Genomic DNA, 27,844 nt, shown 5'->3' on the forward strand with positions numbered 1-27,844 from the left:
GGTGAGCGATGGGCTTTGTCTGAGGAGCATGGGTAGATTGTTCCAGCTCTTTGCTGCGAGGTAGCTGAAGAACCTTCCTCCATCAGTGGTTTTCCGTATGCATGGGATGGGGGCCAGTGCCTGCTGGGCAGAGCAGAGGGGTCTGGCGGGGTTGTGGAAGGAGATGCAGTGATTTAGGTAGGCTGGTCCAATGTTGTGAATGCCTTTGTAGGTGTGGGTGCGTAGCTTGAAGATGATTTGTTTCTCCACCCGGAGCCAGTGGAGGGTCCTCAGGTGCTGGGAGATATGTTCATGGCGGGGGAGGTTCATGATGAGTCTGACGTGCTGTTTTGGATGAGTTACAGCTTTCTGATTTTCTTTCTTGTGGTGCCAGTGTAGAGTGCATTGCCGTAGTCGAGCTTGCTTGTGACTAAGGCGTGCGTGACTATCCTGCGGCAGTCTACATGTGATCCCACCAATCCACAGAGGGTGCATAAATATATAGATCAATTCACTGAGGACACGTAAATATATACATGTGTTGATGCCTGGATCCCACCAATCCACAGAGATCACACACATATATCCTGGTGTCTATGCCTGGATCCCATCCACCCATACAAGGCACATACATGTATTTCTGTGTCCATGCCTAATATCACACCAATCCACAGAGGGCACATACATGTACCACTGTGTCCATGCCTTGACCCTATCATTACACAAATGTTACATACATGGGCCCATACCAAGATCACATCCATTCATACAGGGCACATTCAATTTACATTTAAATTACATTAATGTAGCGCTTATTAGCCCAAATGAGGCATTGAAGCACCTTATGGAGAGTAGCACGCTACCCGGAACCCAAAGTTAATAGTGAATCCATTTGTTATCCTGGTTAGTCTTGCATGCTAGGGGAAACCATTCCATGTATTTACTCCAGTTTCTTTGTCGTAATTAGTGACTAAAGAGTGATAATTTATGGGGACAATATGAGAAGCAAATAATTGCTGAAAGAGATATTGTTATGGTTTCATACAAAAGGAGCTTAAGACAGATAGGCATGAAATATACATGAGCAGAGGTGCAATCAGAATAACTTAAGTAAAGGTTTCATTCAAGGTACATTTCTCATGCAGGGTTTGAAGGACTATAGCAAGTGGGGATGTTTTGATTGCAATCTGTGGACGCAAAGCTGCTGAAACAGCTTCAAATTCTGCCTTGTCTCTTATACATGAATTACTGTGGCCATGACTAGATCACACAAATCTGCAGAGGGAACATGCATGCATCGCTGAGTCCATGCCTAGAGCCCATCAGTCCACAAAAGACACATTCATGTATCCTTGTATCTAAACTGCATCAATCTGCAGAGGGAACATGCATGCATCACTGAGTCCATGCCTAGAGCCCATCAGTCCACAACAGGCACATTCTTGAATCCCTGTATCTATACCGCATCAATCCGCAGAGGGAACATGCATGCATCACTGAGTCCATGCCTAGAGCCCATCAGTCCACAACAGGCACATTCTTGAATCCCTGTATCTATACCGCATCAATCCGCAGAGGGAACATGCATGCATCACTGAGTCCATGCCTAGAGCCCATCAGTCCACAACAGGCACATTCTTGTATCCTTGTATCTAAACCGCATCAATCCGCAGAGGGAACATGCATGCATCACTGAGTCCATGCCTAGAGCCCATCAGTCCACAACAGACACATTCTTGTATCCCCGTATCTATCCTGCATCAATCCATAGAGGGCACATTTGTTTGTGTTCCAACACTGATCACCAGAGGCATACACCTATAGAGGGCACGTGCTCTGCATCTACACCCCAGTGCCCAGGCCTCCATCTTGCTAAACCATACAGGTGCCCATGCGCCAATCACCAGAACTGAGCCCATCCACACCAATAGCGGCATATTTAAGAAAAAGTGGTGCTGCACAGAGTGCTGCGCCACTGCTCGTGCTCCCTTTACCATCCCCTTAATTATTTACTTGCGCCATTTTTTTGGCTTCCTCCTGGCACAGGCATGAAGTAGCACAATAGGTTACAAAGTGGTGCAATGCAAGTATGGTGCAGCATTTTTAGTCTTCTAATGCCACATTAGCATAAAACAATGACGCTGATGTGGCGTTAGAATGGTGCTAGGGGCTCTTAAATATGCCCCCCAGTCTTCTCTTTTATGAATGACGAAGTGGCATAACTTTCTTCTTTCTCCTATGACCAGACTGTTGGTTGGCCATTTAAATCGTTTGTGACCATATCTTTGGTGCAACTGGGTACCACTATCTGATTCACTGGTGACAGGACACACCTGTTCACAAACAAACCTGGCTGGATTATTCGAGAAATGCAATTATTCTTTCTTCTTATTTTATGATAAAGAATATAATGGACTCTTTATCTATTAGTGTACCTATAAACTTGCATAATAAAAACATACCACATGAGGTATTCCTTTTGTTACACATGCAAACCGCAAGCAGTACATTGCCAGCACCCGCTGTCACTCACCAGAGCCATCCATCCATCGACCCATAAAATGTTCATAATCTGTACCGATGCACCACTCACCAGGGCCATCCATCCATCGACCCATAGAAGGTTCATACTCTGTACTGATACAACACTCACCAGGACCATCCACCCATCGACCCATAGAAGGTCCATACTCTACAGATGCACAACTCACCAGAGCCATCCATCCATCGACCCGTAGAAGGTTCATATTCTGTACCAATGCACCACTCGCCATCCATCCATCGACCCATGGAAGGTTCATAATCTGTACCGATGCACCACTCACTAGAGCCATCCATCCATTGACCCATAGAAGGTTCATAATCTGTACCGATGCACCACTCACCAGGGTCATCCATCCGTGAAGCGCTCATGCTCTGCATCCCTGTGCAAGAGCCTAGACCCTGTGCAACCATAGAGGGCACGTGCACTGTACCCCTTACACCAACACATGAGTCATCCATCCTCCCACCGACAGGTGACGCATGCTCTGTACCCCTGCCCCAACACCAGGGTCATCCATCCACCCATCCACAGGGGGCACGAGCTCTGTACCCCTGCAGCCATCACCAGACCCATCCATCCACCCACAGAAGACGCATGCTGGGTATTACAGCATGGAATACCAGAGCCATCCATCCACAGGTGGCACGTGCTCTGTACCCCTGCGCCCATCACCAGACCCATCCATCCACCCACAGAGGGCCCATGCTGGGTATTACTGCGTCGATCACCAGAGCCATCCATCCACAGAGGGCACATTCTCTGCTTCCATTTATCCACACCTAGATCCAGCCTATCTATAGAAGTTACATTTTTTGTATCTCAATCACTGTAGCCTTCCATCAATAGATGTCAAATGCTCTGTATCCCTTGGTCCATCCCTAGAGCCCAACCATCTATGCAAGACATATGGGGGGTCATTACGACCCCGGCGGTCGGCGTTAACATGGCTGTAAGTACTGCCAAGAGGCTGGCGGTAGTTACTGCCATATTATGACATTGGCTGGTTGTCCAAGGGCAACCTGCCAATGTACCACTCTGCCCGCACAGCGGTAACAGCGGCCGGGCTGGAGATATCTATCTGCAGCCCAGCAGCCGCCATTATTCTGCCTACGGGATTATGACCCCGCCTACCGCCATGGTTTCTGTGTTGTTCGTAATGCCATGAAAACCATGGCGGTAGGCCATATCAGTGACACTGATAGGGGTCTCCCCTCCTTCCCCTCCAGCTATCCCCCCCTACATTCACGCCCCCTTCACACACACACACACACCCATTCCCACATGCTTACACACATGCATACATCCATTCAGACACACATCCGCACACACTTTCAAACATACACGCAGACACGCATTCACATAACACTACATACACACACTCACACCTCCATACATGCACACATGCATTCAACAGATAACACACACCCGCATCCACACACACACAAACATTCACCCCCCCCCAAACACACAACACCCACCTGCCCCTCTCCACCGATGGAGACCTTACTTACCTGTATCCAGGGGGTCCAGCGGCAGGACGGGGTCATAATATTGGTCATAATACGGCTGGTGGTGGTCTACTGGCGTGGCACTGCTGGTGGCAGCAGCACCACCTTAACGCCATCTGCCGGCATGGCCACAGCCGGATTTCCGCCCTTCTTGTGGTCATAATATGGCGGAAGGCTGGTAGCCGTGGCGACGGTCTTTTGTCGGCCGTCCCCGCGGTGTTAGGCGTTTTTTACCACCAAAGTTAAAATGAGGACAATGGTCTGTATTGTGTGCCATTCACCAAAAACATCCATCCAGAGAGACACATCCATATTCTTCTACCAGTGGCACAAATCTATTCATCCCTGAAAAGTGTCAGGCTCTGCATTCCTCTGTCACTGGCATGAATCTGTTCATTCCTTGGGGTGACAAGTTCCAGAGCCCTTCGCCAGTCCGGTAAGCTTGAACCATTCAACCACTAGAGGTGATACATTCAGTATCCTCGCCCCAAACCCATTCAGTCTCAGGGATAGAGGCCTGCTAAGGCCAGCAAACCACCTTGTCTGTGATCACTTTTAAATGATATATATTTTTAAAGGATGCCTGTTATACTCAGTGGAAACAGTGCTGCGCTAAAAAAAAAACATGTTCACCATTATTTTAAGTTTACTGATGAGTTGGCCTTCGACTCCCTCCTCAACAAACGTGTTTTTTACATTCACAAAGGGAAAGGAGTCTGAAAACCAAAGGGACCCCTTCCCTTTTTAGAATGGATTGATGCCCTTTTTTAGGAGTCAGTAGATTTTCAATGTTTTTCTGCAAGATTACGGTTGCAAAACATTGATAAATCACATACTGATTCAATACTTAGAGGGGACGCCCACAAAAATCCCATTTTGGGAGGCAGTAAAAGTTTACTGGTACATTAGAAAAAGCTTTTTTGCAGCACAGACTCGAACTCGAAGAATTTACCACAGTAAAAATGCTTTGCATCTGGGTCTTGGATTTTGAGGCTGGTAGTGGTAGCACTGGGGCACTGGTCGTTGGGTTGCTAATGCTAGCACTTGTGAACACTGACTGAGGGACTGAGGGTGCACTGTACAACTGGCTCTGGTTGTGAGTGAGTTATTGAAGTTTGCATTGTGATTGTGGCACTGTTCATGGTAGGGACACTGATGGTCACAAAGTGAAAAGTTCACCACTGCAAGAGTGGCATGGATGGTGACCAGTTATTAAAGATGGCACAGATGGCACTGGTCCTTACTACTGCTTACGGTCCTAATAACACTGGTGCTGAGTAGAGCTTGCACCGGCGGTAAAGACACTGGTTATAACTGAGTAAAGCTTGTACTGGTTTTAAAGACACTGGTGATAACTGAGTAGAGCTTGCACCGGTGGTAAAGACACTGGCTGTAACTAATTGCTAACGTTTCCCTTGGTGCTAATGACACTGGTGATAACTGAATAAAGTTTGCACCGGTGGTAAAGACACTGGTGATAACTGAGTAGAGCTTGCTCCGGTGGTAAAGACACTGGTGATAACTGAATAATGCTTGCACCGGTGGTAAAGACACTGGTGATAACTGAGTAGAGCTTGCACCAGTGGTAAAGACGCTGGCTGTAACTAATTGCTAACGTTTCCCTTGGTGCTAATGACACTGGTGATAACTGAGTACAGTTTGCACCGGTGGTAAAGACACTGGCTATGACTAATTGCTAAGGTTTCCTTTGGTACTAATGACACTGGTGATAACTGAGTAGAGCTTGCACCGGTGGTAAAGACACTGGTGGTAACTGAATAAAGCTTGCACTGGTGGTAAAGACACTGGTGATAACTGAATAAAGCTTGCACCAGTGGTAAAGCTACTGGTGTTAACTGAATAAAGCTTGCACCGGTTGTAAAGACACTGGTGATAACTGAGTAAAGCTTGCACCGGTGGTAAAGACACTGGTGATTACTGAATAATGCTTGCACCGGTGGTAAAGACGCTAGTGATAACTGAGTAGAGCTTGCACCAGTGGTAAAGACACTGGTGATAACTGAGTAGAGCTTGCACCGGTGGTAAAGACACTGGCTGTGACTAATTGCTAAGGTTTCCTTTGGTACTAATGACACTGGTGATAACTGAATAGAGCGTGAAACTGTGGTAAAGACACTGCTGATAACTGAGTAGAGCTTGCACCAGTGGTAAAGACACTAGTGATAACTGAGTAGAGCTCGCCCCGGTGGTAAAAACACTGGCTGTGACTAATTGCTAAGGTTTCCTTTGGTACTAATGACACTGGTGATAATTGAATAATGCTTGCGCTAGTGGTAAAGACACTGGTGATAAGTGAGTAGAGCTTGCACCAGTGGTAAAGACACTGGTGATAACTGAGTAGAGCTTGCAACGGTGGTGAAGACACTGGCTGTGACTAATTGCTAAGGTTTCCTTTGATACTAATGACACTGATGATAACTGAGTAGAGCGTGCACCGGTGGTAAAGACACTGGTGATTAGTGAGTATAGCTTGCACCAGTGGTAAAGACACTGGTGATAACTGAGTAGAGCTTGTACCGGTGGTAAAGACACTAGTGATAACTGAGTTGAACTTGCACCGGTGGTAAAGACACTGAAGATAACTGAATAATGATTGCGCTGGTGGTGAAGACACTGGTGATAAGTGAGTGGAGCTTGCACCGGTGGTAAAGACTCTAGTGATAACTGAGTACAGCTTGCACTGGTGGTAAAGACACTGGCGGTAAGTAATTGCTAAGGTTTCCCTTGGCAATAAATACACTGGTGATAACTGAGTAGAGCGTGAACCGGTGGTAAAGACACTAGTGATAACTGCGTAGAGCTTGCACCGGTGGTAAAGACACTGGTGATATCTGAGTAGAGCGTGAACCGGTGTTAAAGACACTAGTGATAACTGAATAATGCTTGCACCAGTGGTAAAGACACTGGCTGTGACTAATTGCTAAGGTTTCCTTTGGTACTAATGACACTGGTGATAACTGAGTAGGGCTTGCACCGGTGGTAAAGACACTGGCAGTAACTGAGTAGAGCTTGCATCTGTGGTAAAGACACTGGTGATAACTGAGCACAGCTTGCACTGGTGGTAAAGACACTGGTTATAACTGAATAAAGCTTGCACCAGTGGTAAAGACACTGGTGGTAACTAATTGCTAAGGTTTCCTTTGGTACTAATGACACTGGTGATAACTGAGTAGACATTGCACCGGTGGTAAAGGCACTAGTGATAACTGAGTAGAGCTTGCACCGGTGGAAAAGACACTGGTGATATCTGAGTAGAGTGTGACCCGGTGGTAAAGACACTAGTGATAACTGAGTAGAGCTTGCACCAGTGGTAAAGACACTGGTGATAACTGAATAGAGCGTGAAACTGTGGTAAAGACATTGGTGATAACTGAGTAGAACGTGCACCAGTGGTAAAGACACTAGTGATAACTGAGTACAGCTTGCACTGGTGGTAAAGACACTGGTGATAACTGAATAAAGCCTGCACCGGTGGTAAAGACACTGGTGGTAACTAATTGCTAAGGTTTCCTTTGGTACTAGTGACACTGGTGATAACTGAGTAGAGCGTGCACCGGTGGTAAAGACACTGGTGATAACTGAGTACAGCTTGCACCAGTGGTAAAGACACTGGCATCTACTGTATTGGTAAGGTTTCCCTTGGTCCTGAGACACTGGTGGTAAGCATGTTACTAGGGGCTGCACTGGTTATAACATCAGTGGTCATAACTTAGCTACCAAGTCTTGCACGTGTTGGTAATGACACTGGTGGTAACTTCTATGAAGACCACGAGCTCTCCTGGCATCAGCCAAACCGAGGCAAGGGCAATGCAAAGGCTTCAGTGATATTACGAAGCCACGTGGAGCTCCTCTGTGGCCTGAGGACCACCTTCGGGTGGGGTCGTGGCTGCGGGGGCCCTGCGGACTCGGGGTCTGGATGCATTCACCCTAGGGGCTTGGTCTCACCTGCGGGGGCCCTGGAGTCAGGGCTGGGATTGGGGGTGCGCGGAAGCTGGGGTGGGCAGTGGAGTGTGGGGTACTGACTGGAGGGCTGGCCGGGGGGTATGACGGTGCCTGGGGGCCCGTGGCAGTCCGGCTGAAGGACAGAGGACACTGGGACTAGACCATTGGTCCGCACTGTTGGTGGGGTGCCCGCGGGGTTTGCTTGCTGGGTGCCTGGCCCCATTCAGTGTTTGGTTGCGGCTGTGATAGTCGTGATAGTCGATAGTGATGAGCTCCTGAACTAGAGCCAACTGCCAGAGAGCGGCGAGGAAGGGCCCCGCCAAATGGTGCACCTCGGGGGCACTTGGGGGGTAACACGCAGCTCACCCTCATCCCGTTGCTGCCTGGGGCTCTGCAGAGGGCTGAACTGTACCACCTCCACCTGTGGCAAAGTGCCCTCACCACAAGAGACCCTGCTGTGCCCGCCCCTGCCCAACCAGCCCCTCAAATCACTCATGGGTGGGTCACCCGCCGCAGTGCTGAGTCACACCGAGTGCACACTAGATGCACACACCGGTGAAGCTGTCCAGGGCACCAAGATACACCCTAGGGCAACAGGAGACTGTGGTGCTCGATGGCAGCCTCCTGAGGGCAGAGCACACCAGGCTAGCAGACAGAAGCGGACACTCACCACACTGAGCCGTCAGTCCAGGAGCTGCAGACACAGCTGGAGGGCCTGCAGGAGCAGGAGACATGCCCTGGCTCTGGGCAGGGAGTGCACTGCTACTTAACGCGCAACACTGAAGGAAGGAGGCCCCTGTGCTGTGTGTGTCCGCTGTGAAGGGCCAGCTCTTGCAGTGCACCGGATGCAGGGTGCACTTGTGGGACATGTTTTAGTGTCATCACTGCACTGAAGAGGGAGGCATACCTACCTGTGTGTGTCCGCTGTGAAGGGCCAGCTCTTGCAGTGCACCGGATGCAGGGTGCACTTGTGGGACATGAGTGTAAGAGGTGCAACAGTGCAGAATGTAAGGTGAGGGCAGGGAAGGAAGCAAGGAGAGCAGGGTACGGGGCATGAGTGTAAGAGATGGATCAGTGCAGAGTGTAAGGTGGCAGCAGGGAAGGAAGCAAGGAGAGCAGGGTAAGGGGCATGAGTGTAAGAGGTGCATCTGTGCAGAGTGTAAGGTGGCAGCAGGGAAGGAAGCAAGGAGAGCAGGGTAAGGAGCATGAGTGTAAGAGATGGATCAGTGTAACCTTTAAGGTGGAAGCAGGGAAGGAAGCAAGGACAGCAGGGTAAGGGGCATGAGTGTAAGAGGTAGATCCGTGCAGAGTGTAAGGGAGCAGGGAAGGGGGCATCTATGGAAGAGGCACACAAGTAAGATGCAGATCTGTGTAGAGTGTAAGGTGGCAGCAGGGAAGGAAGCAAGGAGAGCCTGGATCTCTGGAGAGACTTGCAATAAGCTTACACTCTACGGCTGAGGATATTTTATTCTCTGTTCCACAGGATCAACCATCTCCCTTCCTTCAAGCTGCTTGAATCCTTGGTGCCTTGCGCTCTCACATGCAAGAGGCAGCATAGTGCAGTCATTTCATTGATGAATTAAACATATCATAACAGTTAGTAATTTGTTGTAAAAAAGTATTAGAATCTGTTTAATGTCGGATCTATAAACTGATGGAACTCGTAATGCATATATAAATGCAGGGGTTGTCTATTTTTCACTAGAGGGCGCTGGTGATGAGGAAACTGATCTAGACAGAATCCTGACTCACAAACTCATTTGACGGATCATTCTATGTGAAGTAATTAACTTTCCAGTAGCAGCCACGATTGAAGAAAATAGAATGGAGATTGTATTGTCTTCTTTTTTGTTTCAAATCTAAAGAAATAAGAATGCGTAAAGAACAAATTATGTTTATTGTCAAGAAATACAACATCGGTCCATCTGCTGAGGACCTTCTTTAGGGTGGATGTGCACATTGTGTAAAAGTTTCACACTGTCACTCACTCTGAAGGCAGCCAATGGCTGGACTGGGCGGATCTACTGCCTTGTACTGTATGCTGAGGTGGGTGGAAACAGAATGGTAATGACAGGTGAACAGACCTATGGACGAAAAGGACTCACTGATACCCCCTGTTTAAATCTCTGCATTTTTTTTAAAGATTATTTTCTTAGAAACAAAATCTGTTTGCTTTTGCCAGATCGACAATGGAACAAGAGTGTAAACTGGTGGGAGGTTAAATGAAGCTATAGATGTAATTGAATATGATGCAACAGTGCCACCCAGTGGCAGATACAGGTTCTGCGCAGTGTCCACGGTGCCTCACAGGCTGTTCATTCATACGACTCTTGAGTACAAAAGCAGCAGCGCCACCTAGTGTCAAAGACAGGCCTTCTGCAGCCCCCTCGGTTCCTGTGTTCACACATTTGGCTCCTTAGAACAAATGTAAGGTCTGGGGAGGTGACATGCAGACAGCCACAGAGCTCGAAGTCCAATGAAAACGCACTCCCCGAAGTCTGTTATCGAACACCTGGAAAGAGAAAGACATTGTACGGAGTTAGACAGTGAGAGGCGGAGGCGGGGATTCAATGCAGCTGGAGTGAGACCTGTAGACTCTACAGAAAGTGGACACAGTGGGATAACAACCAGTTCCGGGCGTGACTAGGACCTAATCAATATAGTGGGAAGAACTCAGCATTACGTTTGTATATATATATCTATGTATAGGATAGTACCCTCTTTCTTGACATGGTTACCCCCATGTTCTGTCTGTTGTCAGTGTGTTTGACTGTGTTCACTGGGATCCTGCTAACCAGGACCCCGGTGATTATGCTCTCTCACTTCTAAATTGGTAACTTGGTTACTTGCAGCCCACATTTGGCATAGTGGTGCCACTATGTAAGTCCCTAGTATATGTTATCCAGGTACACAGGGCATTGGGGTACCAGGGGATCCCCATGGGCTGCAACATGTATTATGCCACCCGTGTGGAGCCAAGGCCTCCCATTGCAGTCTGCGTAAAAGGGGGCATGCACCCTTTGCACTACAGGTCACTGCACCAGGTCACTGTAAGTCACCCCTATTCAGGCCCTCCTAGCCCAGAGGGCAGGGTGCAAGAACCTGTGTGTGAGGGGACCCCTGCACTAGCAGAGGTGCCCCCATGAACTCAAGTTCCATTTTCCTGGATGTCGTGAGTGCGGGGATGACATTTTATGTGTGTACTGGACATAGGTCACTACCTATGTCCAGCTACATAATGGTATCAAACATGTCGGAATCATACCCCAATACTGTTGCCAGTATTGGTTGTATGATTCCAGGCACTCTGGGGGCTCCTTAGAGGACCCCGCATTGCACCTACCAGCCTTCTGGGGTTTTCCAGACAGCCCAAGCTGTTGTCACACCTCAGACAGGTTTCTGCCGTCCTGCTGCTTGAACAGCTCAAGCCAAGGAGGGCAGAACAAAGGATTTCTTTTGGAAGGAGGGGTAACACCCTCTCCCTTTATAAATAGATGTTACAAGGCTTGAGAGGGGTAGCCTCCCCAAGCCACTTGTATGCTCTTTTAGAACACATTTGGTGATTTCTGTGCATAACTAAGTCTACACCGGTTCAGTGACCACTCCCCTGTCCATCACCACCCCAGGGGTGGTGCCCAGAGCTCCTCCAAAGAGTCCCTGGGTTCTGCCATCTTAAATCCAAGGTTGGCAGGCACCTCTGCAAGCATCTGAGTGGCCAGGTCACTCAGGTGATGTCAGAGCCCCCTCCCGATAGGTGGTCACCTGGCTAGGTGACCAATCCCACTTTCAGGGCTATTTAGGGTCTCTCTCTTGGGTGAGTCCTCAGATTCAGCTTGTACGATTCCAGCAGGACTCCTCTGTAACCTTTACTTTGACTTCTAGCCACTGGAACCTTGATTGGACCCTCCAGGAACCAACAATCTGCATCCAAGACAAAGACTCTCCTTGCAACATTGTTTCCACGGCCCCTTCCAGCTTCTGCAACATTTCCCCGGCTGTGCACCTCTGAGGGTGGCAAGTCTTCAGTCTGCATGAGAAGGAAGAAGGAATCTTCTTTGGAGTGAAGGAGTCACTCCCCTGCATCCGCAGGCACCAACTGCAACAATGCCCGTCTGCGTGGATCTCCACTCATCCTGAGCTGTGTGGATCCTGCATCAAAGGTTGTAGTCCAGAGTAGTCCACTTGGTCCTCTCTGCCAGCTGTCTAACTTTGGTGGAGGTAAGCCCTTGCTTTCCCAAGCAGGACAGTTCCTTTGTGCACAGCGTCTCTTGCAGCTACCAAGCCTTGTTTGTATCTCCTCCAGGGATCTTTAGGCCGTTGTAGCCCCAGCCCTCAGCACTCTTTCCTCTGTTGCACAGCACTCTGTGTGCTTTTCCTGCAGCGTGGGACCTTTCTCCATTAGTGCTGCGTGGGCTTCTCTGTGACTCCTGGCTCCTCACCCAGAGGGTTTCCTGTGGGGGCTTCCTCTTCTTCTTTGGACTCTCTGCTTTGCTAAGGGTCTCCCCAGGACTCCCTCATGGGTTGAGTTCTCTTGGACCTTGCTTGTCCCCGTCAGCTCTACTTTTGTTTCACCGTGACTTCTGCCTTTGTCAATGCTTGTTGATGGATTTTCCATGCCACCGACCGACTGTAATCATCCACCTGGCATGGGACATCAACTGTATCCTCCAGGAACTCTTCACCTTCTCCAGGGCTGCATTTCTGACCATCTTTGTCCTACCGTCGACCAACTCCTGCAACCACAGCTGGGTGGGTAGTAGCTCCTGCTCCCCCTGGACTCTTCTATGACTTTTGGGCTTGGTCCCCTTCTTCCACAGGTCTTGCTCTTCAACAATCCACAGCTGGTTTTGTGCAGTCTTGTTTGGGGGTTGTATTTTCTTCATTTTCTTCAGTTCTGGTGGTTTTGGGGAAAAACAGTAACTTACTCCTTTCTTCCTTGTCGCTAGGCGGCACTGTGGCACTTACCTTTGGGGTTTACTGGTACCCCTAGCTCCCCTCTATAGATTCCACTTACCTAGGTGGGGGTCCTGCATTCAAATTACATTTCTTTAGTATATGGTTTGGGCTCCCACTAGGGTCACTATTGTCTATTTGCATTTGCACTGCTCTCTATCACTTTCCATGCCTATTGCTGATTACTAGTGTACATATCTAGTTACTTACCTCCTATTAGAAGGTTGCCTCTCTAGTACTTTTTAGTATTTGTGTCCCTAAAATAATGTACTTTTATTTTTGTAACACTGAGTGTTTTCTTTCATGTGTGTAAGTGCTGTGTGAGTACAGTGGTATTGCATGAGCTTTGCATGTCTCCTAGATAAGCCTTGGCTGCTCATCCACAGCTACCTCTAGAGAGCCTGGCATCTAGACACGCTCTACACTACACTAACAGGGGATACCTGGACCTGGTATAAGGTGCACGTGCCTCAGGTACCCACCACTCACCAGGCCAGCTTCCTACAATATATAGATTCCTAGTAGCATTCACCACTAGGTAGTTATAGTTAGGACCTAGTTTCTATATAAAAAGCATTTTTACTTTCCTATATCTTTGGCGCTAATTCACAAACCTTTCCTAAAACATTTCCCAGTCTCATCGGCTGCTTCTTGGACAGTTTCAGGGTGATCAGTCTGGAGGGGAAGGGGGCAAGAAAAAGGGGAGGTCCAAAACATGTTATCCCCATTTATTTTTCCATTGGGATTTTGTTAGAAATGGGGCACCCTGTCCAAGCAGGGACCCTCACACTAGTCATGGCCATGGAGATACACACTTAGGATAACCCCTGTCCACCGCCTGGGTAACATGGCAAGAGCAGTCAGGCTTATCTCTAAGGCAATGTGTAAAGTATTTGTACCAACACACAGAGTAATAGTGAAAACACTACAGAATGAACACCACACCAGTTTAGAAAATACTTATCTAAATTAAACCAAAACGACAAAAATCCAACATACACAAGTCAAAATATTAATTTTCAAAAGAATGAGTTTTACTCCATAGAAAACGATGGAAACGTTATTGTTACGCAAAGTAACTTGATTTGCGCCAAAAATAAAGCCACATGTGTGAGCGTGTGTCAAAAAAGTCATCGATGCATTGATTCCTTCGGTCGGTTAGGCATAGCATTGTTTTTCTCTCCCGCAAAACAGCAATGTGTCGATTTCCAGACAGGCACCATGGATCCCCGCAGGCTTGCTTTGATTTTTGATGCCGAGCAATGAGGCGTGAGAAATCCGGCCACACGGAGTCGGAAAATTGTGCTTTGTCATTATCAGCTGCAGGAAGCGTATGTTGCATCCTTTTTCCAGCCGTGATGCATTGATCTCCCAGCAGTGATGCAGATGGAGTGTGGATTTTAGCCGTGAAGCGGGTGGAATGGCATTTTTCAGCCATATTGCAGGTGGTACGTCAAAATTTTCCCTGAACGGTGTTCTGTGCCTGGATTTCTCTCCATGTTCTGCCAACTTCACCTGTCAAGGGTCCAGGGACTGGATAGGGCACCACTTGGCTGGGCAGGAGTTTCAGCAGAGAGTCCAGGTGCTGACAGAAGTCTTTGATGGTCCTGGGACTTCAAAACAGGAGGCAAGGTAAGTCCAAGCTCTTGGAGATAGGGAACAGCCTTAACCATGACTCCGTAACAACAAAGTGGTAGACAATGAGAGCGGAACAAAGCTTTCGTTAACCATGACTTTGTTGTTTAGTGCCTTAACCATGCATGTGCTGAACCACGCACATGCGTGGTTGAGGCACAGAAGAAGGGAGTCGGCTGAGGAGGATGACACAATCAGTCAGGTAAGTGGGGCTGTTTTAGGGGCTGGGGGGTCGGAGTATTTTTAGCTTTAGGGGCGAGGTTGGGGTATTTTTAGTTTTGGGGGGTCACAGTGGTTTAGGGGATGGGGGTTGGGTTATTTTTTGTTTTAGGGGCGGTTTAGAGGTGGGGAAGGCGGGTTGGGGTATTTTTAGTTTTAGGGGCAGGCGTGGGGGGTCGAGGTATTTTTAGTTTTAGGGGAGGGGGCGTCGGGCGGTTTAGGTTTGGGGGCGGGGAGGGAGGGGAAGGATATTTTGAGTTTTAGGGGCGGGGTGGAGGTCGAGGTATTTTTAGTTTTAGGGGTGGGGGGTCGAGCGGTTTAGGTTTGGGGGAGGGGTATTTTTAGTTTTAAGGGCGAGGGTGGGGGTCGTGGTATTTTTAGTTTATGCGGTTGGGGTCGAGTGGTTTAGGTTTAGGGGTGGGGAGGAGGGGTCGGGGGATTGGTTTTAGGGGAGAGGTTGGGGGGGTTGCGGTAATTTTTAGGAGTGGAGGTGGGGAGCCAGGGGGGACGCATGCTGGAACCATGCATGCCTATCACTAATGCCTTTACTAGGAATGCCTTTACAACAAAAAATCGTTGTTAAGGCATTTGTGGTAAAGGCATTAGTGGTAACAACGAGGTCGTTGTTCCGACCTCGTTGTTCAGGCATGCGTTGTTCCAGCATGGGTTCCCCCTGGCTCCCCACCCCCACAAAGTCCAGTCTTAGTCCTCTTTCAGGCAGAAGCAGCAACCGCAGGCCAACCCAGCAAGGCACAGTCACAGGCAAAGGGGCAAAAACTACTGGACGGAATTACACCAAATGACAGGAAGTTACATCCTCGTCCAGAAAGTGACCTTTTTGTTTTGATGTAATTCCATTCAGTAGTTTTTGAGAAATTAAGGAGAAAACAAATTTGTATATCTGTGGATATGAAGGATTCACGGCCCCTCTCACGCAGACATCTGATTGGCTAATAACACTTCAACAACAGAAGTCATTGAAGTGTTGTCAGCCATCTTGGGACTCGGTTGAAGCCGAGGCCCCAAAAAAAGTTAAAAAAAGAAAAGGGTCCAGGGTACGAACCCCTGACCCCTTAGTTCTGGCGGTGGGGTCCCAAAGGTACCCCCCAGGGCTAAAAAGCAATGTTTTTTTTATTTTATGAGCGGAGTTTCTGTGAATTCGCCATAAAATTTTAAAAAAAGCTCAGTCTTTCATGCTTCGTTACTATCATACCCCCAGGTGGGCCAAGTCCAAGGGACTTATGAAGTAGGGGGTGGCTCCTGGCCACCTCCCACTGCCCAGGGACTACCACCACCCGGGGTTTTCTGGTAATAATAAGCAGGGCTGCATGTCCCCCTGCTGCCCTGGGGACTGCCACCTCCCCAGGGCTGTGTTTTAATATGCTGGGGGTCACTCCGCGCCCTCCAGTTGGAGACCACCACTTCCCTGGGGAAAATGATTCATATGCAGGGCGTGTGCCCCCCGCCACCATGGGGACCATGCAGGGCATGTGCCCCCCGCCACCATGGGGACCACCACCTCCTCAGGTCTGTGACTTTAATATGCAGGCTGCCTGGCCTGCGCTCGTTGCCACAGGGACCACCACCCCATGGGGCTATGCTGAATTTTGAGTGGTGCTGTGTGACATCCTGTTCCCCGGGTGTGAAAGACTGGCTCCTTGTTGCAGTACCCCACACTTTTTGCCTGGTTTCTGAATGCAATGCAATTGCTAACCAGGTTCCCAGTGCCAGTGTTCTTTCCCTAAAACACGGTAAAAGTAATTGGATACACCTTTAGCTACGACTATAAGTCCCCAGTAAAAGGTACTTAGGTACTCAGGACATGGGGTATTATGGGTAAGCCCCTAAGTGCATCAGCACTGGTTGTTCCACCCTCTAGGGCTATGCGACCAGATGCACCAGCACTGCCATAGCAGACTGAGGGGCATATGTATACTCTATTTGCGTTGAAATAGCGTCATTTATTTTTATGCTAATTCAGCGCAAACTTAACTCCATATTTATACTTTGACGCTAGACCCGTCTAGCATCAAAGTAATGGAGTCAATGTCAATTTTTTACAGTGGAAACCTACCTTGCATCAATGAGATGCAAGGTAGGCATTCCCAGGCAAAAAATGACTCAAAGCCCCTAACGTTTTATTTATCGTCCCATTCAAAAATGGGGCACAGGAGGTAGGCGGGCCTAAATAATGGTGCTAAGCCTGTTTAGCACCATTATTTAATGCCTGGGTCATGGCAGGCATTAGGGGATCTGTGAGCTCATTTCCATGGAGGATCTCCATGGAATACGTCCACAGGTGCCCTCCCCAGGCCCCAGGGACATCCCCACCCACACCACAGGGACAGCGGAGGATGGGGGATCCCATCATAGTTAACTAGAGGTAAGTTCAGGTAAGTATTTTCCTTTTTTTTTTAAATGCCATAGGGGGCCCAGATATGGACCCCCATACATAGCACAGGGTGCAATGGCCTTCCTCAGGGGACCCTTGTCCTCTGTGCTGGCCATTGGGGTGGTGGGCATGACTCCTGTCTTTTCCAAGACAGGAGTCACGTGGTAGGGTAGGTTCAGTGTCAATAAATGACACTAGACTGGTTAGAGTCATCTTCTTTGACTCTAACCAGCCTAATGTAATTTTCTAACACTAAACCTCCTTCTACCATAACGCCATCCCCACCCGGCTAACGCCAATTTATTTGACGCTAGCCCATCCTTTGCTCCGGTTAGTGCCATTCCATAAATAAGTCGCCCAGCAGGAGTCTTGGATTGGCGCTAGCCGGCACTATAGTTTTTGCCGCTAAACTACGTTAGCGTACTTTAGTGTCAAAAAGTATAAATCTGGGCCTTCACCATACTATATGTGAGAGCATAAATGTATGAGCAATATGCCCCCACTGTGTCCTTGCCAAACCTGGGACATAGTGAGTGAACAGAGCAGCCAGAGTTTCCCAGCTATTTAATGGCTACTTTGAACCCTGGGTTGTTTGGTATCAAACACCTCAGAATAATAAATCCAAACTGGTACCAGTACTGGATTTATTATAAAATGCTCCCAAGGGTCACCTTAGAGGTGCCCCCTGAAAGAACTAACCATCCTGGTTGCGGACTGGTTCCAAAGCCCTTCCTGAGTGGAGAAGCTAACTCCCCCTCCCTCAGGAATGTGCACCGCCCTGGCAGTGAGCTTCAAAGGGCTACCACCCTTGAAACTCGACCCCCATGTCTGTTGCTAGCAGCAGATGACCTCCCCCTTTGCAAACTCCCCCTTCTGGAGGGAGCAAAGTCAGGAAAACACACAAGGGGTAGGAGGAGTGGCCTAACTGAGCATGCACCACCCCTAGGGGCTTGCAGGCAAAGTGGATCCTTCATTTCATTTTTCTCCATCTTAGAATGGAGGAAAAAAGCCAATTAGGTTTAGGGAATTGACCCTTCCCACAGGAAGTGGTCACTGTAGTGGGTTTAGCCACCCAAGGGTAAGTGTCCCATTGGACACTACCAGGTCCCCCCTAAAACACCCACTAAATTCAGCATTTAGTGGGCTCCCCTAGACCAAGATTTCAGATTTGAAAAGGCAAAAAGACAAAGAAGACCAGCACTTAAGTAGATCCAAAACAAGAGAAATGTGGACCTGCTGCACAAGAAAAGGCACCAAACCCTGCCTGCTGCACCCAGGACCTGAAAATCGCCGCTGAGGAGGAGCTGGATACTGGACTGACCCCAAGAAACCCAGGGGACCTCCAGGCTTCAAGAATCATCCCAGATCTCCCTCCTGAGTGGAGGCACCACTCAAGAAAATCAAGAAACCTGCAAATGACCAACAAATCAGTGAGGATCAGTTCACTGACCGACCAATATCTCCACGACCAGAAGTCACAGCCGGGCTCGACGACACACCGACGACCGCCCGACAAATGTGCCAAGTTTGATGGCACTGTGCCCTCTTGTGGCCGAGTTACAGCAATACCCTGGATACTGGTCAACTGACGTCAGACCAGCCGCAAACAAGCTCCCCAGAGCTAAAAATGGATCAGGAGGAAGCCCAGTCGAGGGACTTCAGGAACACCCCAGACCTCCAACCAGAGTGCCCCCATTGTCCTGTAAGCAACTCTGAAAGAGACTGACCTCCAGCTCCAAAGGACCCTGTTGCGCACAGCTCCTGAAACTCCAGCTCGCCCTGCACCTGGCTACCCTGGTCCATGCATCGCGGGATTTGCTGTGTGCCCCGGGTCCCCAACCCCTTGCGACCTCAACAGCCCAAGGGGACACCAAGACACTCTCTGTTTACCTGCAAACCAGCTCCTTTTTCAAGTGGCCCATCCTGATGGCCATTTGCAAAGAACCTCTCCAAAGTTGCTCCCGCCGGAACTGGGAGCCGTCCGAGACTCTCCAGCTGGCATAAGGTGCCCACCGACTGCTGTGACCGCCCTACAAGAGAAGAGACTGGTAACTCAACTGTGTGATTTTTAATTCATTTTTAAAGGTGGCTGTGCATTGATTCAAATGGTGTGTAATTACGCACAGAAAGACTAACTTTGCTTAAACTTTAAAAATCATGTCTCAAAAAGTACTTTTATGAATTCTGGTTTTGAGTCATTCATTGAGTGTGTGTAGTTGGTGATTGGATTTGTGAATACGGCAAATGCCTAACTGCTCGAACAGCTACTTTAAAAATTGGAGCATTAGGTGGTCTAATTTTTACCTCTGGAAACCACGTGTGGTTGCCTGAACCCAAATAGTGTGCTTGGTTTTGCCCACTACATAGAGGGCCAGCCTCCAACACCGGGGACCAGCAACCCTGGGGCACTTAATCAATAATGTAAAAAATGGCCCCCCAGATCCTGGGGACCACCACCCCCTGAGGCTATGTCCCTGTTGGAGGGGAGCTGCACAGCTGCACAGCCCCCCTCTTGGAGCCAGAGATGGCCCTGATGACCGCCACCCCCCAGGGCCAGCTCTTGCTATGTTACGTATAGTAATATAAATGACTTTACGTTAATAAAAAAAATAGAAATTCACTGAAAAGGTTACAGGGATGTTATAGTTCCCATCTAAAATTAAGAAAAAACATTGACATTCACTTAAGAAACCAAAGGTTACAGGAACGTTACAGTTAGACACACATTTTAAATGTACAAAACCATAGAAATTCACCTGTTATAGTTAGAGTTAGGTCAAGTAACTATAACTCGTGCCCTACGGTAACTATAATTCACTACCTCACCATGCACTGCCAACTACCCCATTGATTATGGCACTCATAACATCTTTGATAACGTCATTGATAATATCACTGTAATATTTGCTGTAACAGTTTTGATGAAAAAAATGTAATTGGGTTCAGGTTTTACACACACAAAACCACAGAAATTCATCAGTCATAGTTATAGTTATGTTAAGAAACTATAACTTCTCCATTCCCATTCCCATGTCCCCAGGGACCCCGCCATCAGTCCTATGGGGTCAGGATACCAGTATCCTCATGGTGAGATCTTATTGGCTATCAGCACTTTAACCAGGACGTGCTGGCAGCCATCCGGGGAACATACACATGATACCATGAAATGCATTGTAGTGAATGGCAGGTGGGCCACAAAAAGAGCATTTAAAGGGTGACAGCAGGTTTTATATGCAATATAAATCAGTTGTTGATGGGACCATGCTATGTTTAGGAATTGTGGTGTGTTCTAAGGTGATTTTACCCTGCTGGGATTTCATGCATCATGTTTGAAAGAAAAATGTTTTCTCATAATTTTCCAATTGAAATTACGGAAGGTTCTCCAGAAGCTAAACTAAGAGCATATTTGTTGTAAATTCACTCTGTCTTTCTCAGTCATTTGAGAATGAAGTCTGACATTCTCAGTAAAACCTGAACCTCCAACAGGAGCAGCTTGTCAGTTGATTCCCTTGTGTTTTACTGCAGCCGCCCACAGTGTACTAAAGAACAGTCTTACTTATGATGAAAGTGTGGCACACCTAAAGCCATCTTGATTGAATCAAACTGGTAAAACTTACAACATTTAATTTAGAAAGGAACAAAATGAGGGGGTTAAATGTGACTTAGAAATTATGGTTAGTGCGGTAGAAAGAAAAACTAAGACATGTTTTAAGTGGATTCTTCCTTTTATATTTCATTAAAACATTCTGACATGCGTACTGAAACATGCACTCTCAACACCAGCAGCAGACTGCCAGTTAACTCCCTGGTGATCAGCAGTTTACAGTAATCTAATGAGCAACTACAGTGCTATCATTCTAAAGTTATGTCAACAATCTGAACTCCATCTTGATGGAATCGAAGTGGAAAACTGAAAGCATTTTCTACAGAGGATACTGCAGTAAATAAGGAAATAAAACATTTTCTAGCTTTTGTGATAAAGAAAAATTATATTAAGGATACAGAGGCGACGATTATGCTTCCCTTTCTATGCTTTATTTTCTCAGCTGCCAATAACTTTCCAGTAAAAAAAACAGTCACATGGTAAACCGTAGAGATGGCCCATATAAATACTCCAAGCACATAAACTCATGGGGGAAAGGCGTAATTTTGAAATGGACTTCAATCTTGGAGAAACTCATCTGTAGCCCGCACTTCCGGGTTTGGACACCAGCTGAAGAAGACCGGAAGTTGGAGATTCAAGCGAGACGCAAAAAGGTGTATCCCGCATGGACCCCATCTACAGATCAGAGCATGGAAGACTCTCGGGTGTAGTCTCAAGTCGCTGAAATCCCTAAAATGACCGGATTGCCAATCTGCTATCACATTGCGTTGACCTGGGAGGTATTTTGCTGTCACCAAAATGATTGATTGACCATAAGGTGGAGAAAAACTCAGGGTCATTGCATTGGGGATGTACATTGCTATTAGGGCTATTGAGTGTCTGTGGAGGGTTCCGCCCAGTATGACGTAGCATCCCACTTGGTCAATGAGAGATCGGGAGAGCTGCCAAGGGAGCCCTTTGCGAAGCAGGACCGAGACCCCCCCGGATATAGTTAGAGTAGGTGGAAGAGTATGTGTCGCTTCACCATTTGGCTTGCAGGCCAGGGGCCTGTGGGTATTGTAATTGGGTTTCTTGGAGGAAGCATATGTCCGCATTATGCCTGGTTAGGTAGGAATGTAGGAGGTTTGCTTTGCGGTGGTTTTTTATGCCGCGGGCATTCCAGGTTAGGCATTTTAAGGTAGCCATTTCACAAGTGAGGAGCTTAGTGGTTGAGTGATTGCTGCACAGATCATGGTGTAATGATGCAGGTAAGAAGGGCCATGTCCAGTGATGAGAGTACATCCAGAAAACAACAAAACAATAATGAAAGATCAACAACAACAAAAACCCATATCCTCCTCACCCACTTCAATCCCCCAATCAGGTTGAGTAAAGCATACTCTCTCCCTCCATAATTTAATTCCCACAACCCATAGTAGAAAATTGCCAGGACACATCCCAGGGGGTGGAGGAACTTCCGGCATCGACCCTGCCCTGTACGGTCAGGGCGGCCGAACGAAGAATCAAGAGAACAGTCAGTTGGATTGAACAGTAGTAAGTGAGCATGGATATGGACAGGTGGGTGTCCCCAGCAGGGGGACAGTGCTTTTCAAGTTGGAGAAGTCAGGGGAGAGCACCCCAGGACCACCAGACAAAGCAGGTGTGATTGTACAAAATACCAAGGTACTACAGTTTATGTCAATCGTTCTCGCTTAGTGGGGACTCCAGCACGGTACCTGGTGAACTCTGGGAGGAGCTGCAATCTTTCGCAACCTTCTTGGCAAATTTAAGGTCTGCAATGACATCCATGAAGAAATGAGTTTTGTCCCCATGGGATATCCGGAGTTTGGCCGGGTAGGGAAGGCAGGAGGAGACCCTTGCTGTTTGAAGGATTTTTGCAACAGGCACAAACTCCTGGCATGCCGCCTTCACCACCAGTGTGAAATCGGAGTAGAAGGAGATATTACTGCCCTAGTATTACATCGCTCCTCACTCCTTGCAAGTCGCAAGACTGTTTCTCGGTCATACTAGTTCAGTATTCTGGCAATTATGGGGCGCGCCAGCGCACTGGGGGAGATCGGGGACCCAGTGAGCGATAAGCACGCTCCACAATTAGGACTTGTGACAAGTGACCCCTGAAAAACTCCTTCAATAGTGTTTCGATTAAGTCCTCTATCCTGGAGAAAGCAGTTGATTCTGGAACTCCTGTGATGCAAAGGTTGTTGCACCAAGGTCTTAGTTTTTTTGCTTAATTACTTTGAGCACTTTATCCATTCAGAGCATATGTTCTTTAGTATCAGATTGAAGGTCCTTGGCATCCAAGACATATGTTTCCAATTGGTTCAGTCTTGTGTCAGGTTTGTCCACCCTGTTCTTCACCTGGTGCAGGCGAATGATGAGTAGGTCCAGCTTGGCATCAATGCTTTTCAGGCTTGTTCTAAGGTCCAGGAGGATCTCCTTCAGGGCAAGCTCTTGGGATCATCCTCCAACATGTCTGCATTATGCCCGGAGCCTGCCCCCCCCCTGTGGTTGGCGGGGCGCTGCCACATCTCGGCAGAGCGGACAGGCCGGGGAGCACAAGCAGGCCAGACCCAAGGCAGCGATGGTGCAGTCACACGGGGGGCCTCTTGTTCACCAAGTGGGTTTGCGGCCGTTCAGTCTGTGTGCAAGCAGGCTGTACCAATAGGATCTTCCAGGATGGCGATATATGGGAGTCTGTAGCGATGCCCTCCGTGCCAGGGCCCAAAGGAGGCCTTGTGAAGTATCAGATTTTCCCCATGTGCGCCGGTTGGGAAGTGCGATGAAGAGCCCGGGATATGATAGTGGGGCCTGCCGTTGCCATCATCCAATCTCAGGTCCTAAAGGGCGGCAGTCAGCAGGGCGACAGTCCAATGCACACATCCATTCCTCCGACGGAAGAGTCTTTTGAAGGTTGCACCCAGTCTAGTCAATGGGGCCTGGAGCTAGCCAGGTGGAGGAACCAGAATAGCACCAGCAGGGCCACGTGGTGGCTCTGGAGGGTCGCGGGACAGCGAGCAGGCCCGACTCACCAAGGTTATTGGAAGCACCGATCCTCTCCCTCATCCTCAGTCACATGGGGGTGCCGCCACGCATCGGGTAGGGCAGGCTTCCCTGCAGTATGGCCATCGCTAGCGGTATCCAAGCGGGACCACACTCTCCCGCAGCACCAGGTGGCAGCCCCACAGCAGCGCACCCGCAGCCCCAAGGTGAAGCGGCAGGTGACAGGCTTGATCAAGGGCTCTCGGGCCCGTCCGATGCATAGGCTACGCCCTCAGGGCTGGCAGCTGCCAGGCAGCGCACTCGTCCGTCAGGCTGATCAAAGGACTCCTACCCACTTGCCAGCAGGCTCGATATGTGACCTACAGGAGGTCACAGCGCAGATCCCAGCAGACCAGTGATCCCTCGTGTCTAGCAAGCAGGCTTAGGGGGTTCTTTCTGTGGCAGATAAGTGGTGGATGGAGCATTCGGCCGGCCGAGCCCTCGATCGAGCAGCCATCTTCCTGCCTGGCATAGCCATGCCCCCCTGAGCTTGCTTTTAATGTTTTTTTAAATATGTTTGCGCTATAAAATATCCCAGATAAAGCTAAATAAATGCGTGTTGTAAAACCCAACATTTGAATCCATGTTTTTAAAAAATTTCAAACTAGGGATTACCTCCCTCACCCATTTCCCTACCTCTTTCAGTTTAGGCTCACTCATGTATTATATACGCAAGTCCAAAACTTTCACCAACCCTTTTAAAATCCACAAACCACCACTGACACCAGTCAGCCTAACATATGCTATTTAACACATCGTGCAGTTTCAAAATGTGTTATCGAGAGCACTTTTGTGCTAGATAACAGCTTATGTCAAGTCCTTCTCATGACTTCCCAAGGGAGGCAGCTGAGTCTATCCTGTTGTGCATTACAAACCCATACCTCTGAATTGTAGATTTCAGCTGAGCCTATCCTGTTGTGCATTACAAACCCATACCTCTGAATTGTAGGTTTCAGCCAGCCTGTATACAAACACAATGGTCATATCAAAAAGTGACAGACTCTTACAAGCTGCTGCTGCAGGCGGTCCCGTTCGCCCAGTGGATTCCATCCTCGCTCTTCCGTAGACCGACCCACACGTGGTCCCCTCTGGAAATATCCATCAAGAAATTCTGCATGAAGGAAAAATTATCCAGCGTTGTATTTTTCACAGTTTTGGAACAATATTTGATGGAAAAAACGAATCAAGCATTATTTAAATCACACACATCCTCACTCTTTTACTAGGAGATTCTTGAAAATATATCTTATTGAACACATCATGAAACATCGCGTGATTCCCAGTGCTGTTTTCAGTGTGTTGGGTAAAATTCAAATCTATCATTTTTGTGCCATACGTTCTTACAATAGATCTGTTGTCAGTATTTACCTGTTTTGGTTGCTCACCAGCTTCAATACTTCTTCTTGTGAGCTTGGGGATCAGCGTTATTTGTTGTAAATATTTATTGAAATGGGCAGCCTAGGTAAGTAAATTATGTAGAGGGGAGCTGGGAGTACTAGGAAACCACACAGGTAAGGAATGTAGAATCCCCCATCGACCAGGAATGCAGGAGTAAAACACTGGATTTCCCCAGAACCACCCCAAAGGATGAAAAGAAGAAAACGAAGACACCCAGAACAGTCTGCAAGGAACCAGCTGTGGATTACCGAAGGTGGAGACCTGTGGAGAGAGGGGATCAAGTCCAGAAGTGCCTGTGGAGTCCAGGGGGAGTAGGAAATACTACCCACCCAGAGGTACCTTTTGGAGTTGGTCGACGAAGAAGAACGACAGGTCAGCACTGCAACACAGAAACTGGAAAAGAGTTCCTGATGCATGCAAAAGGTGTCCCACACTGGAAGCTAGATTGAAGATGCGTGTCAGTGAATGATTTCCACCAACAAGCCTTGGCAAAGGCAAACTTGCGGTTGGAGGAAAAGGGGTGCTGCCGGTGACCAGCAAGGTCCAGGAGGACTCTACCCAGGATGGGGAGTCACAGAGGACCCTCCGCATTACAGAAGGCCCACAGGAGCAGAGGCATCACCCACAGGTGTCCCCCAGGACAGGGACACAGAAGTCGCTGAAGCAGCCCAGGCAGCACCACAGAAAACCATGCAGTGGCCCAGGAGTTGCAGGAGGGAGTGCTGGGGGCTGAAGCTACATGTCACCTGAAGTTCCCCTTGGAGGTGAAGCCAACAAGCCTTGGCATCTGCAAAGGACGCAGTGCAACGGGGTACTGTCTTGTGTCGAGTGGAAAGGACTTACCACCACCAAAGTGCGAGAGCTGGTAAAGAGGACCAATGAGACTCTCTGGACCACCACCCGTGATGCAGGACCCACGCCACTCTGGATAGGGAGATCCACGCAGCCAGTCGTTGTTGCAGCTAAGTACCTGTAGTTTCAGAGGAGTGATGTCTTCACCCCAAAGGAGATTCCTTCTTCTTCTTGTGCAGGCTGAAGAGTTGTGGTCTTCTGAGGATGCATGGCCAGGGAAATGTTTCAAAGCTTGCAGGAATTCTAGATACATTGTTGCAGAAGAGTCTTCCTTGTGGATCTGCAGTTTGTAGTTCCTGGAGGCTCCAGTCGCGGTTCAGGAGGCCAAAAGTTGAAGCAGAAGTTGCAGAGGAGTCCTGCTGGCATCTTCCAAGCCGAATCTGAGGACCAACCCCATATGAAGACCCTACATAGCCCAAAGAGGGGGCTTGGTCACTTAACGAGGTAACTACCTATCAGAGGGTGCCTCTGGCCTGGCCACTCAGATACTCCCAGAGTTCCCTGCCAACCTTGGAATCAAGAAGGCAGAACCCATGAACCCTCTGGAGGAGCTCCGGGCACCACACTTGGGGTTGTGATGGAGTGGTCACTCCCCTTTCCATTGTCCAGTTTAGTGCCAGAGCAGGGACTGGTGTCCCTGAATTGGAGTGGACTGGTTTATGCACGGAGGGCACCAAATGTGCCCTTTAAAGCAAACCAATTGCTTAGGGAGGCTACCACTCCCAAGCCAGTCACACCTAGTTTCGAAAGGAGAGGGTGTTACCTCCCTCTCCCAAAGGAAATCCGTTGTTCTGCCTTCCTCGGCTTGATCAGATCCAGCAGCAGGAGGGCAGAAACCTGTTTGAGGGGTGGCAGCAGCTGGGCTGCCTGGAGAACCCTGTAAGACTGCTCTAAGGAGCCTACAGAGTGCATGGAATCATACTTCAAATACTTGCAACAGTATTAGGGTATGATTCCGAAATGTTTGATACCAAACATGCCTAGGTTCAGAGTTACCATTATGTAGCTGGACATAGGTAGTGATCTATGTCAAGTACACATATAAAATTGCGTCCCCACACTCACGAAGTCCAGTAAATTGGAGCTGGAGTTTGTGGGAGCCCCTCTGCTAGTGAAGGGGTGCCCTCACACACATGTACCTGCACCCTAACCTCTGGGCTGAGAGGGCCTACCATAGGGGTGAGTTAGAGTGACCTGGTGCACTGACCTGTGGAGAAAACGGATGCATGCACCGTTTCAAGCAGACTGTCATGGCAGGCCTGCAGAACCCTTTGCCTGGGCTCCCTGTGGGTGGCAGGATAACTGTTGCAGCTCATAGCCCTGGGTACCTAGGCACCATATACCATATACTCGGGACTTACATAGAGGCACTAGTATGTCAATTATAGGGGTAAAAAGTTACCAGCAACGAAATTTAGAGGAGAGAGAGCACAGTCACTGGGGTCCTGGTTAGCAGGATTCCAGTGAACACAGTAAAACACACTGGCAAACAGGCCAAAAGTGGGGGGTAACCAAGCTAGAAAGAGGCTACTTTCCTACATGCACGCTCTCTCTCCAAACATGCTTTGCATTTGGGCTACTCCATTCTCCTACGCAATAGAAGTAAAGGCAGAGGTGTAGGTCTGGCTATTATTTTCTGTGATTTTCTGTGATGTTTTCCAATATAGTACATTTCAAGTTGAGAACCTAAGGGGAACGGAGAGCCTTGAGTTTTATTTTAAATTAGGTCTGTCTTGTTCCTTTGCTGGAATACTGGT

General features: G+C 48.4%; 1 protein-coding gene across 3 annotated transcripts in view; it reads right to left on the minus strand.

The window, feature by feature from the left end:
• Positions 1-9,873: 9,873 nt before the first annotated feature.
• Positions 9,874-27,844, minus strand: part of LOC138283045 (collectin-12-like) — a 119,240-nt gene continuing 101,269 nt past the window's right edge. For 2 of the 3 annotated variants that reach the window (XM_069221180.1, XM_069221179.1), the window contains 2 exons: positions 24,845-24,948; positions 9,874-10,507 (listed from right to left, as the gene is read on the minus strand). In XM_069221180.1, the coding sequence (XP_069077281.1) occupies positions 10,396-10,507; positions 24,845-24,948 (216 nt within the window). In that variant the 3' untranslated portion in view covers positions 9,874-10,395. The remainder of the gene's footprint in view (positions 10,508-24,844; positions 24,949-27,844) is intronic. The other variant, XM_069221181.1, reaches the window with a different exon arrangement.

This window comes from Pleurodeles waltl, chromosome 2_2 (genome assembly GCF_031143425.1).
Source record: "Pleurodeles waltl isolate 20211129_DDA chromosome 2_2, aPleWal1.hap1.20221129, whole genome shotgun sequence".
NCBI lineage: Eukaryota > Metazoa > Chordata > Amphibia > Caudata > Salamandridae > Pleurodeles > Pleurodeles waltl.